General features: G+C 42.8%; 1 protein-coding gene across 2 annotated transcripts in view; it reads right to left on the reverse strand.

Moving 5' to 3' along the window:
• PRKCH (protein kinase C eta) overlaps positions 1-12,481 on the reverse strand; it is a 220,806-nt gene that overhangs the window by 153,100 nt on the left and 55,225 nt on the right. For both annotated transcript variants that reach the window (XM_008701186.2, XM_008701195.2), the window contains exon 2: positions 2,485-2,548. In XM_008701186.2, the coding sequence (XP_008699408.2) occupies positions 2,485-2,548 (64 nt within the window). The remainder of the gene's footprint in view (positions 1-2,484; positions 2,549-12,481) is intronic.

Raw genomic sequence — 12,481 nt, forward strand, 5'->3', positions numbered from 1 at the left:
AAGACTAAATTCCTTCCTCCTAAAACTGGTTATGAGACAAGGAGGTCTGTCCTCAAGGCCTCTGGGCACAATAAGGCATGAAAAGGAACTAAAAGCCAAAAATATTAGAAAAGAAAAAGAAAACTACCTTATTCATAGACAACATGATTATTTACAGAGAAAACCCTAAGATATCTACAAAAAGAAGAAGAAGAAGGAGGAGGAGGAGGAGGGGAGAAAAACCTATTAGAACTAATAAATGAAATTTTGTAAGGTCATAGGATGCAAAGTCAAGCAAAATGTTCATTTCTATATACTGTTATCAATTTCCAAAATAAAAATTTTAAAATACCATTTATAACAGCATCAGGAGTTTAAAATACTTAGGATTACATTTTTAAAAATATGTGCAAGATCTCTATGTTGAAAATTATATAGAATATTGCTAATATTGATATGGATGAGAGACATTAAAGACCATCAGTAAATGGAGAAACATACCAAGTTTATGGATTTGAAGACGTTCACAGTCGTTAAGATGGCAGCTCTCCTCAAATTGATGGATAGATTCAATACAACTTCAATTCAAAATTCAGTAGGCTTGTGTGTGGAAATTGATAATCTGACTCTAAAACTGACATCAAAATTTAAAATACTGAGAATAACTAAAATAACCTTCAAACAAACAAACAAAAAGAACGTGTTTGGAGGACTCACACTATTTAGCCTTACGTCTTACTATAAGGCAACAGCAATGAAGATGGTGTGGTGTTGGCATAAAGACAAACAGATCAACAGAACAAAATAGACAGTTCATAAATAGATCCACAGTAGGGCCAACTGATTGGTGACAAAGGTTCGAAGAAAAAAGAAAGTCTTCAAGAAATACTAGGGAATAAAACAACTGGATTATAGTATAGGGAAAAGAAATCTCAACCCCTCCACACACAGATATTAATTTAAGAAGAAACAAAGACCTAAATATAACATGACACAGACCTAAACATAAAAGCCTATAATCCTCTAAAAGAAAATAGGACAACATTACTGTGGCCCTATGACAGATTTCTTATAGAGGATAAAAAATGTATAAACTATGAAAGAAGAGATTGATAAATTGGACTTCAGAGAAATTTAAAACTTCTGCTCACAGACACCATTAAGAAAGTGAAAAGGCAAGCACACACTGGGAGAACGTATTCACAATATAAATTCCTCACAAAGGATGCTTTCTAGAAAACATAAGCAACTATAAATCAGTAACAAAAAGACAAACCAAATTTCAGAAAACAAAAAGACCTGAACTGGCACTTGGGAAGAGAATGACCAATAAGCACGTGAAGAAGTATTCAACACCAGGGAAATGCAAATTAAAACCACAAGATATCATTTTATACCCACTAGACTGTCTAAAGTTAAAAAGAATGATCATACCAAGTGTTGGTGAGGATAGGGAATAATCGGAATGCTCATACATTGCTGGTGCGAGTATAAAAATACAATCACTTTAGAAAAACATTTGAGAGTCTCTTATAAAGTGAACATATATTTCCTCTATTGCCCAGCAATTCCAAGGCTACATATCCACCCAAGAGAAAGGAAAGGGTACGTCGACAAAAATGTATGTATGAGTATAGCAGCATTATTCATAATGACTCCAAGTGTCCATCAAGAAGAGAATGGGTATGTAATGGAATAGGACACCAATACATACAATGGCATGAGTGGATCTCACAGAAACTACACTATGTGCAAGAAATCGGACACCAGAGAGAACATACTACATAGTTCCATTTATATGAGCTTCCAGGATAGACAAAACTAATCTTTGGTGAGAAAAGTAAAACAAAACATCTCATTTATAGCCTCTGGCAGCAGGGGACTGACTGGGAAAGGACACAAGGGAACTTTCAGAGTGGTGGAAATGTTCTTTATCTTGGATCAGGGTGCCGGTGACATGGCTGCATGCATTTGCCAAAACTCAAATTCCTCACTTCTCATCTGTTCATTTCACTGTATATACATTTTATCTCAATTCAAAAAAAAAAATTAGGGAGTAGGAGGTGGGGGTGACACCAGGGCAAGAGGAACAGAATCCCCTTAAGGGCAGAATGAGATAAAGAGTGTAAGAACGAGAACATGATCCTTAAATTTTTTTAACACATTCAGGGCAAACTGAAAAGCTGGCTCAAAAACCAAACATCTAAAATACAATTTGATAGACATGAATGAAAAGAGGCAAGAACCAATTCAGCTAAAATGGTGATGAAAATAAAACTCAGTTTGTCAAACAAATCTTGAGAATGCCAGATTTAGCAAATATATTTAATCTGGCAATCCAAGCCAATAGATCATTAGAAACAAAATACCAGCCAACCCAACATACAACAATTTTTAAAGCATCTTTTACAAAATGCCAGTTTTATAACTTCCATGTTAGAAAGTCCTACTGAGTAGGAACTAAGGTTACACTTTTACCAGAAACGACCCAAAGCCCATCCTTACCTTCAGTGAAGCTCCCTGTTAGGGTTATTACCACAAATACCTTCCCTTCTGGCTCCAGGTCCACCTAGAAAGAGAAAAGAGTTGTGTGTTATATTCTAATTTTAAAGTACTTTTTGTGGGCCTCAAATAATTCTTCACAAAGAGGCCCAGCTGTGCAAATCACAGCCATCAATCAGACCTAAGTCTTTCATTCAACAGCAGAGGGGCAAGAAACAAGTGAAAGCACAAGACACTGTAAAGGTAGAAAAGAATCTAAGGGAAATCGCTCTTTCGATGTTTCCCCTTGTCTTGAATTTTATTCTCTTCCATTCTGGCTCTGTGATATTATTGAGAAGCACCTGTAAACCTGGTCACTGTTTCTAAGATATCCCTATAGTACGTCAGAGCAACACTTTATTAAACCACATGGCAGGTAGGTGCACCTGGGGGGCTCAGTCAGTTAAGCATCCAATTCTTGATTTCGGCTCAGGTTGTGATCTCAGGGTCGTGGGATTCAGCCCGTTGGGCTCTGCGCTCAGCAGGAAGTCTGCTTGAGATTCTCTCTCTCTCTCTCTCTCTCCCTCCCTCCCTCCCTCCATTTCCCTCTTCCCCCGTCCTTTCTCTCTCTCTCAAATAAGTAAATCTTAAAAAAAAAAATAAATAACCACATGGTAGGTGTATGAAATAGAGAAACAATGGCAACATACAAGGTAATAAACAAATGTGGCATGGTCAACTGCAACCTTTCCTTTTAGGAAGCAAAAAGTATGAGAAGAGTACTGTCTCCATCTCTACCATTTTCACTTGAGTGTAACCGATCTTCCGCTAGCGCAAGGAAGGCCATTCAGGAGCTTTGCATTCACGACTCTTGCCTGTTCCTGGAGTATCAACGTCCCTTAAAGCTCTTATCTGTGCGCTGAGATATCGAGCCACCCAGTGTGCAAACTCAGCAGCTTGCAGTCTCCCGGCTCCACCCTGCCCTGGTGCCGCTTGCCTCTGGACGCCAGCGGCGCCCTCTAGATCTGCTCCGATCTCACTAGCCCAGGTGGACAGGCTCTGCCCTCTTCATGTTGGGTGCTAACTTTGAACTACCCAAGAATACCTCTAAGCCTTGGATTGTGAGGTTCTTTGGGACCCAAATACATGAATTTACAATCGTTAAAATCTTGTCGGAGTCAGCCCGTCGCTCCATTCCTGCCTTTGACCCTTCCTCAGAGAGAGAGGTCCAGAGGAGCTGAGTACAGATACAGCAGATCATTTTTGGTACAATATTACATGAAAGAAGCTGCAAATCACAACCGTGCCCAAACCAGACGAGAACACGGCCTCCAGCCTCAGTGCCACAGCTGCTTCTGGACTCTGGACAAGGTCCTTAACCACCCCAAGCTTCACGCTTCTCGTCCAAAAGTCTGTGACATCACTATTCAGCATTTCTGCCATGGCTTCCACCAGATGAGCTCAAAGAGCCTTGGCAAAACTACTTATGTTTTTACATACCCACAGGTGACAAAGAGCAGGGGAAAAATGCAGTGACCTTCCCCTAGCTTACCACCACATATTTTTAATGCCACACCCTGATTACATACTTTTTCAAAATAAAAGATGCTTGCTTTGTTCTGACTCAGAAAGCTCTGCCCGTACAACAGCCTATCCTTATATGCCCCCCATTCTTCTGCACAAAATCTGCTATTAATGTGTTACCGCAGTGCAAATCATCCAGCGTTCAAATCAGCTACTTACATCATGACGACCGCTAAGTTAACAATATCCCCTGAACTGTCTTAATGCCACTTGTGAACCTTTATGGAACAGTTCTGAAAATAGAGCTCTCTGGAGAGATGACTAAACAGGATGTCAGTCTCTAATTGTCTCCACTCTCTGCCTTGACTTGTTTCAAGTCAAAAATATGTTATTTTTAAAAGCCACTCCCTCCTCTACACCATAAAGGCCTGGCAGAGAGCACACACAGGCACACACAGTCATCCTCGCAACACAAGCTGCTGCCGGCACCGAAGAACCGCTGCCAGCCTCCGGACAGACAGATCACCGGGGCCGCCTCCGAGATGCTCCAGCCCACGGCCAGCGTGGAAACGCCGTCCAACATTGCCCTGCGGGCCCACAAAGAAGGCCACTCCTCCCCCCACCATGGGTCCGGAGCTGCTCTGACAGCCAGGGAGTCCACTGCGCAGAATCAGGAGTTCTCACAGGTAGAACAGGTTTGCTTCCTCTGTGTTGACCAGTGCCCCTATCGCCAAGGAAAAGCCAGACTCAAACACCAGCTTCGAGCCTACTCTACCTAAACCCCTGACCTTAGAAAGGTTACAAAAGGCGGGTTTGACATTAGTTTGACATGAAAACAACAGAGTTGGGTTGCACACAACTGGGATTCTGGAAGAATAAATATGCACCTGTCACACAGGACAAGTACTACCCCCACAGCTGGCCTCTTTCATTCCTACAGTGCACAGAAAGATCTCTCTCTAAAAGCAGAAGCTTAGCAACCAATAGTTTCCACGCACTGATCCTAGTCTTACCCCTACAGCTCTGGTGGCTATTTTCTCTCCAGCTAGAACATTCATTCCAGCCTCCAGGAACTGCACTTCAGCTCTTATTCGAGAACTACCCCTCCCTTACAGGTAGTCCAAACGATTCAGCTGGGATTCTGCTCCCAGCTCCACTGGCCACATGACCCAGGCCTTGCCAATCAGGGCACTGAATTCCTCAGCCACAATGACTGGCCTGGAGCGGACACATGCCCTCTATCCAGTCAGCTGAGTAATCACTACTCTCTTCCCACAGTAACTGGCTCAGGTTTGGGCACAAAATCCAAGTAGGTCCAATTAGGGGTCCTGGATCTATAAGAAAGAGACAAGATCTCACTTCTGCTGAACTGTAATCTAGAAGGACACTAACTTGGGAGTGTCCAATACCCTTCCTGCCACCACATTGGGGTGGAGAAGGAAGCCAGCTGAGAAGAGAAAGCTGAGAGACAGAGAGACCAGATCCTGATATCACTTAAACCCTGAGATCCAGCCTTGCTTGATTCTTCTAGACTTTTCAGTTATTTGAGCCTGTAAATTTCTTTCACTTTGGCCAGTTTGAGTAGGGTGTTCTATCACTGGCACCCAAAGACTTACCCAAATTGGCAGCCAAAGAGAACAAGTCAGATATTTAAAAACAGTCATCACCTCCTCTCTACATCTTCTAACATCCATGCTACCACCTACAACCTGACCCTCTGCCTCCCTCTGGCATTGAAGCAGCTCCTGCAACACTTGGCATGTGCCACTGTCAAATCCAAAGATATGCCTGTCTTCATCTCCACTGATCTCTGCTGCTCTGATCCTCGCAGTTTCCTTTGTCACGAATCTCCTTGCTTCCAGGACACCCTCTTCCCCAGTCTTCCTCTCACTCTTCTCTTCCCTGTCTCAGGCTCCTTTCCAGCATCTCCCTCCCTCTCCCCTTCCCCCTCCCCCTTCCCCTCTCCCTCCCTCCCTCCCTCCCTCAGGTTGCCTTTAAATCTTGCTAAGTCCTCTTTTTCTTCCATTGTAAGATTCAGCCTTATGATTTCAGCACCAACTTGAGATTCTTTGGGGCAGGAGTAGGAGAAAGAAACACACATATCCGAACCTCCAAAAGGGTACAGGCTAAAGACAGGAGGCAGTGTCGTATTCATTTCCTAAGTCTCTAGCACAGACTTCACTCCCAAACCTATATATGCACCTTTTCTGAAAGTCTCCACCCCCTTGTCCCACTGAGACAAGTTCCTTTAATTCGATATGTCAACATGCCCAGAATCCAAATTCTTATCGTATGCCCCCTTAATTGACTCCCCCCAGCCCTGACTGCACCACTGACTCAGCAGCCCAGGCTCCTCGCCACATACATGTAATTCTACTAGATCCCAACCAACACACTTTTTGTGCCTCTCCTAAACCTACCTCTTCCTCCCTACTCCTACCACCATGCCTCACCTGGCCACCTGCAATGGCCTTCTAGCTATTTCCTGTCTCCAGACTCACCCTCCCCCAACTGCTGCCAATGACAGGTTTCAAAAATGAAAATCCAACCATGTGACTTCCTAATTTAAAAATCCTTCAGTGTTTCCTCTCCCTTCCATGATCAGGTCCGAACTCCTTAGCCTGGCACATTCTGCATGCTGTGTCCCCGCCACGTCAAACACATACATCCTGCACCCCCGCCTCTTCTAATTACTTGTAGACTCTCCAGGGAGGCATGTCTTTTCATTTAATCTGAGAGATCAACAAAACATGTTACATTCAGACAGCATACTGGGGCATGTAGCCAAAATTGTGAAAAATACACATTACCTGTACGACACTTATTGCCTAGTGACTGGGGGCATGCAATCTTTGTCGCTGGAAAACCCTTTCCTCTCTTTGTCAAACTCCTCTTTATCAATCAAGACTCAATGCAAGTGATGGACATTAAGGAGGGAATGTGATGTAATGAGCACTAGGTATTATATAAGTCTGATGAATCACTGACCCCGACCTCTGAAACCAATAATACATTGTATGTTAATTAATTGAATTTAAATTAAAAAAAAAAGACTCAACTTAAAACTCATCTTTAGAGGAAGATCTTCCTAGACCTCTTGAAGCAGTTGGCCAACTCTGCACCACTACAGAGACCATCCCGGCAACCCACATCATGTTGCAATCATTATGCCCTGTCCCGTAGAATCTTACCTTGAACAAAAGCAGACTGAAACATTCATGGAACTAATGAGTAAATAAGTTAATAAATATGGATATCCCAAGCTCCTTCATCAGCTTCATTATAGGGCATGGTTTTCTCCTCCCAACATTCTGATCAGTTTCCTCTAGATGTGCCCTATTTTCTCCATAGGCCCTTAAAGAGAGAATATCAGCCTTCTCTCTCACAGGGGAGAGCAAGATTATGACCAACCTTGACCTTGACAGTGACACTGTTACTGATGCAGCTACAGACTGCACGAGCACTATGAGAAGCCCTAGGGACCCAGACTGAATTTGCTATGAACCAAAACCTTTGCATCTCTTCTATGGGCCATAAGGGTCTGCTTCCCACATCCTGTGTAGTGATTAGGCCCCAAATCCTAGGAGCTTCATGTTTTTTCCCTAGAACTTCAGCTTGTTCTAGGCCCCAGGGTTTGCTGAATCCCAAATCCAGTTGGTTCAAATCACTTTCCTTCTCAGCTTTACGGACTCCAGGGCCTAAGGGACCTACGTCATCATCTAAAGCACTGAGACAATGTCCAACAGAACAGGGCTGAGGCCAGAGTGCTAGGGGGACTTCACATAGAAACGGACATATTTAGCATGCTTTCTGTAACAGACATTCAGGGAGGAATGATTATACTAACCCTTCTCCCCGCAGACCACTTCTGTGGATCAGGAGGGCAACTCCTGGGCCCTGGTCAAGACTCAATAAGCAATGAACTTTTTAAAAATGACATTCTAATATACAGATAAATGAGAAAAATTCAGGGTCAACAAATGGTGCTGTAACCACTGGATGTCCACATGCAAAACAGAGAACTTCAACTCCAACATTGTAATATACACAAAAATTAATTCGAAATGGATCACAGACCTAAATGAAAAACTTAAAATTTAATACTTCAAGAAAAATACACAAGGGAAAACTGGGGGGGACTCTGAGCTAGACAATTTTTTCTAGATATGAAACCAAAAGCGCAATCCATGAAAGAAAACCAATGATAAATTGGCCTTCATCAAAATTAAAGTTTCTGCTCTTTGAAAGACACAGTCAAGAGTATGAAAGATGAGTCACAGATTAAGAGAAAATAGTTGTAAATCGTATATCTGACAAAATATCTGTATCCAGGATTAAGAACTTGCAAAACTCAATAATAAGAAAATAAACAATCCAACTTTTCAAAAACGGGTTTCATCACTTCACATTTCACCAAAGAAGATATACAGACGGCAAATAGGTACAAAAAACAAGCTCAACATCATTACTCACTGGAGAAATGCAATTTAAAACCACAATGCAACAACAACAACATATACCGACTAGGCTGGCTAACATTGAGAAGTCCGACCATACTGTTTGTACAAATATGGAACAGCTGGAATCCTTACACACTGCTGATGGGACTGAAAAATGGTACCATTACTTTGGAAACAGTTGGATATTTTCTTAAAATGTTACATGTACACCTCCCATTTGATCCAGCCATTCCCCTCCCGGTAATTGCCCAAGAATTAAGACAGCATATGTCCATACAAAGGTATGTACACAAATGCTCAGAGGAGCTTTTTTCTTAAACGTGGTAAAGCCACACACCGGAATAGTACTCAACAATAAAAAGAATGAACTGTTGATGCACGCAACAACATGGAAGAATACTGAATGAAAGAAACCAAACGAAGAGTACATTCTGTCTAGAAAAGGCAAACTTATCTATATTGACAGAAAACTCATCAGTGGTTGCCTGGGGATGGGAGTACAGAAAATAGGACAAGTGGTAGCGAGGGATTACCAAAATGAGAGTACCCAGACAATTAAATGGAGAAAGAATATTCTTTTCAACTAATGGTGCTAAGAAAACTGGATATCCACATGCCAAGGAATGAAGGCAGCCCCTACCTTTTACCATATGTAAATATGGACTCAGAGTGGGTCACAGACCCAATGCAAGAGCTAAAGCTATAAAAATCTTACAAGAAAGCATAGGATTAAATTTTCCTGAACTTGGGTTAGGCAATGGTTTCTTAGGTGTGACATCCAAGTACGAGATATGACATCAAGTACAGGATCTGTACAAGTGACCAAAAAAAAAAAAATTGATAAATTTCAAAATTAAAAAATCAAAATTAAAAACAAACAAAAAGGATCACTGCCCAGATACCCTTTCCAAAATGCCACCCTCATCAACTTTCCCCAGCCAAGCTTCCGCGGGCTTCCCAATGCCTTCAGAATAAAATTCAAGCTGCTCCACCTAGCTTTCTGGGCCACCTGGGTTCCCTTTTCACTGCCTCCCCACTAATTTATCCAAACCTCTCTTTCAAGCTTCCATTCTTTAAACCAGCTCTTCTGGTCAGGCCTGTCTCCTCACCAGGGCATAGCCACACCTTTGCTCATGCTGTTGTCTCTGCTTGGAAAATCTCTCTTCGCCTATCCATTCATTCAAACCTTTACTGAATTATTCCGAGGGCTGGGATCATCGCCAGGTGCTCAGGATTTCCCAAAGTAGTTCCCTGGGGCTGCAGGTGGGATGTGTAACCAAGGGCACGTGACAAAAACGATGCAGCCCCAGGAAGGAACTTCTGCCAGGAAGATCTTGACATGCACATTGATCCCTCCAGTCTCAATATTCCTATCTCAATTATTATCTTAACACTTATCTACGCCCTTGAACAATTAGATAAATTTCACATACTTCTATCTTGTCACTTGCACTAAGTCTGTATGCTCCATTCCAGTAAGATCTGACACTTTTATGTTCCCCGAAGGGCCTAGTAGAGGTCCTTGAACCAAGTAAACACTCCAAATATCTATTGGTTTGGTGTTGAATTGGAAGTTTTGTTTGTCTACCTCAATTTCATCACCTATAAAATAGGAACAATATTTTATCTTATAATAAAAATGTGACAGCAATTCATAAAATAGAAAAGCACTCCAAGATGGCACCAAGGCATACCAGTAGCATATGGACTGCATGGGCCCACTGCTTAGCAATCATGCTGTGCTCACGTGATATACCCACCAGATCTCCAGGAGCCCCTTTTTGCCCCCACTACGCTGCTAGCCAAGGGTTGCTTTCCCCCTGGCATCACTTGAGCAAGTCACTTACATCCTGAATCCAGCTCCTTGGCCATGAAATGAGAGGGTTGTCTAAAAACCTTTCTAGCTCTGATGTTGCATGATTCTAAACAGGCTTGGATAAAAGCCTGCACACAGGACTCAACGGAAACACTCATTTAATTAGCTGGTAATAATTTACAACCATTTCCCTTCACAAAAGGCATTAGAATTGATCATAGACAGGAACCTTCTGTCTACTTAATATTCATCTTGTCCTGGGATAAGCAGAGGGATCTAGCATGTTAAAAGAAAAAACAATCCTTTATTTGGGCAAAGGTAGAAGTTCACCTCGACTCTCCGGGCCTTGAGCCAGCCATCTGTGATATCCAGATTTTTGGCTTGGTGGCTTGTCTCTGCAACTCTTCTAAGTCTTGCTCTAGGGATAAGTAACAACCTAAAAACATGATAAAGTATTTCATAATTCTCTTCCACCTGAAACTATCAGGCTTAAGAATGAGAGTTCTAATTCCTAGAGGAAAAAAATACAGGATTGGCCCAATAACTAACAAGGAGGTGTGTGGCTGTGTTCTTTAGTAATAGAAATACTAGCTACTATGTCTTGAGTTCATCAGTGCGTAGGAGCGAAGGGCCTAACCTACATCGTTTCTCACCTTCACCACCTGCAAGGTAAATATCACCACCACCACTATACAGACGGGGGAAAATAGAGGCTCAGCGAGGTTATGGAATTGACCAAGGTCACCAGCAGTGAAGGCCAAGCCAAGACCCAGATTTAGGGAAGATCCCATCCTGGTTCCATAGCAGCCTGCCTCAATGGGCTGTGTGTGACTGCATCTGCCTATAGGTTACTGCAGCCTTGCCCACTGCTTTGTTCCCCTGATGCCAGCTTGCCTGGGCTTCTGGCATGTGAGACCATCACATCACCCGTCTCCTGTGGGAACTCAGCAAGACTCATGCCGTCCGCACCTGAGGGTGCTCCCCGACAAATGCCAGGCTTCAGTGTACCAGGCTCACCTCTTCACTGCCAAGGCCAGTGGGCGTGGCCCCAGACCAGCCTAACAGTGTCACTAGATGGCTCCCTACGGGGTATGAGGCAGGAGCTGCTAAGTGTGGCAAGTCTGTGCTGTGGCTGGTGAAAAGCAGCAGGCAGCTCAGGACCCATTAGTCAGCTGCCGGGAGGACCCGAGTCAGTGTCATGTGCTGTAGACACACAATGCGTCCCCTCACTGTGGGAAGGAGTTTAGAGCAAAAGAGGGTGAATGAGGCAAATCCTACAGCCCTGCTGATTTTCTATTTTCCGTCTAACAATCAGAGAAGTTTTAGGAGTGAAACGCACACTAAGAAGTACCACAGATTAAAAATTACCAGAAACAGGTGGCAAAAACTGAACAGAGAAGTGAGGCTTATCAAATCTGACTGAAGTTGAAAGTGAAGGAAGATATTATCCTTATTTTAGTGATTAAATCCTCCTCTTGCCAAGTCCAGACCCTCCACTGTGGTGAGAGAAGGGGATGGGAAAGAGCCCCGGGCTGTGACCACAGCTCTGGTGAAGGACATCTGGTAGACTAGCCTTTAAGTCTTTTTCATATCTAATATTCCATGGCTCCAAGTCAGAAGTGGTTTCTGAACTCCCTGAGCAAGTAAAGATGTTTGAAGACTACTAAAGAATCTGTCTCTAAAATTCATACTTAAGGCTCATAACTCTTCACCAGCCCAGCTACACATACCAGCAAAACCACTGTAAATTTAAATTTAGAATTATTTCAACTCAGAGCCAATTACCCCCATGTTCTAGCATAAACAATGTCTCTTCTGGCAAAGGTAAAAGTCTAGTGCATTAAAATTAATTTTTCGAAGTTTCTCTGCCCATAATGAAAAATCAGGAATAGTCAAGATTGGATATCTCTGCCGACTGATTTTTTTTTCCCTCTGCCAAGGAGTAGGCTAAGGAGAGAAAGAAGTGGTGTACAGCATGTTCTAAGCTCTGTGGGTATGTCTCTCTCAATCTTTGACTCCAGTATCCAAGGGACTGAAAATGTAAATTAAATGAAAGTTGCCTTAGGCTCTTCAAAATGCTCCACTACAAGTCCTCCCCCTTTACCTCTTAGGGAGCTTAATTTGGTGCTGCAAGGTTTACCTGACGCCTCCTTTGTGAATGAGGACAGAGGCTCTGAAGGGACCTGCCTAGGCCCCCAGGCAGTCTAGAACTGTTAGCGCT

This window comes from Ursus maritimus, unplaced genomic scaffold (genome assembly GCF_017311325.1).
Source record: "Ursus maritimus isolate PB19 unplaced genomic scaffold, ASM1731132v1 scaffold_25, whole genome shotgun sequence".
Lineage (NCBI taxonomy): Eukaryota > Metazoa > Chordata > Mammalia > Carnivora > Ursidae > Ursus > Ursus maritimus.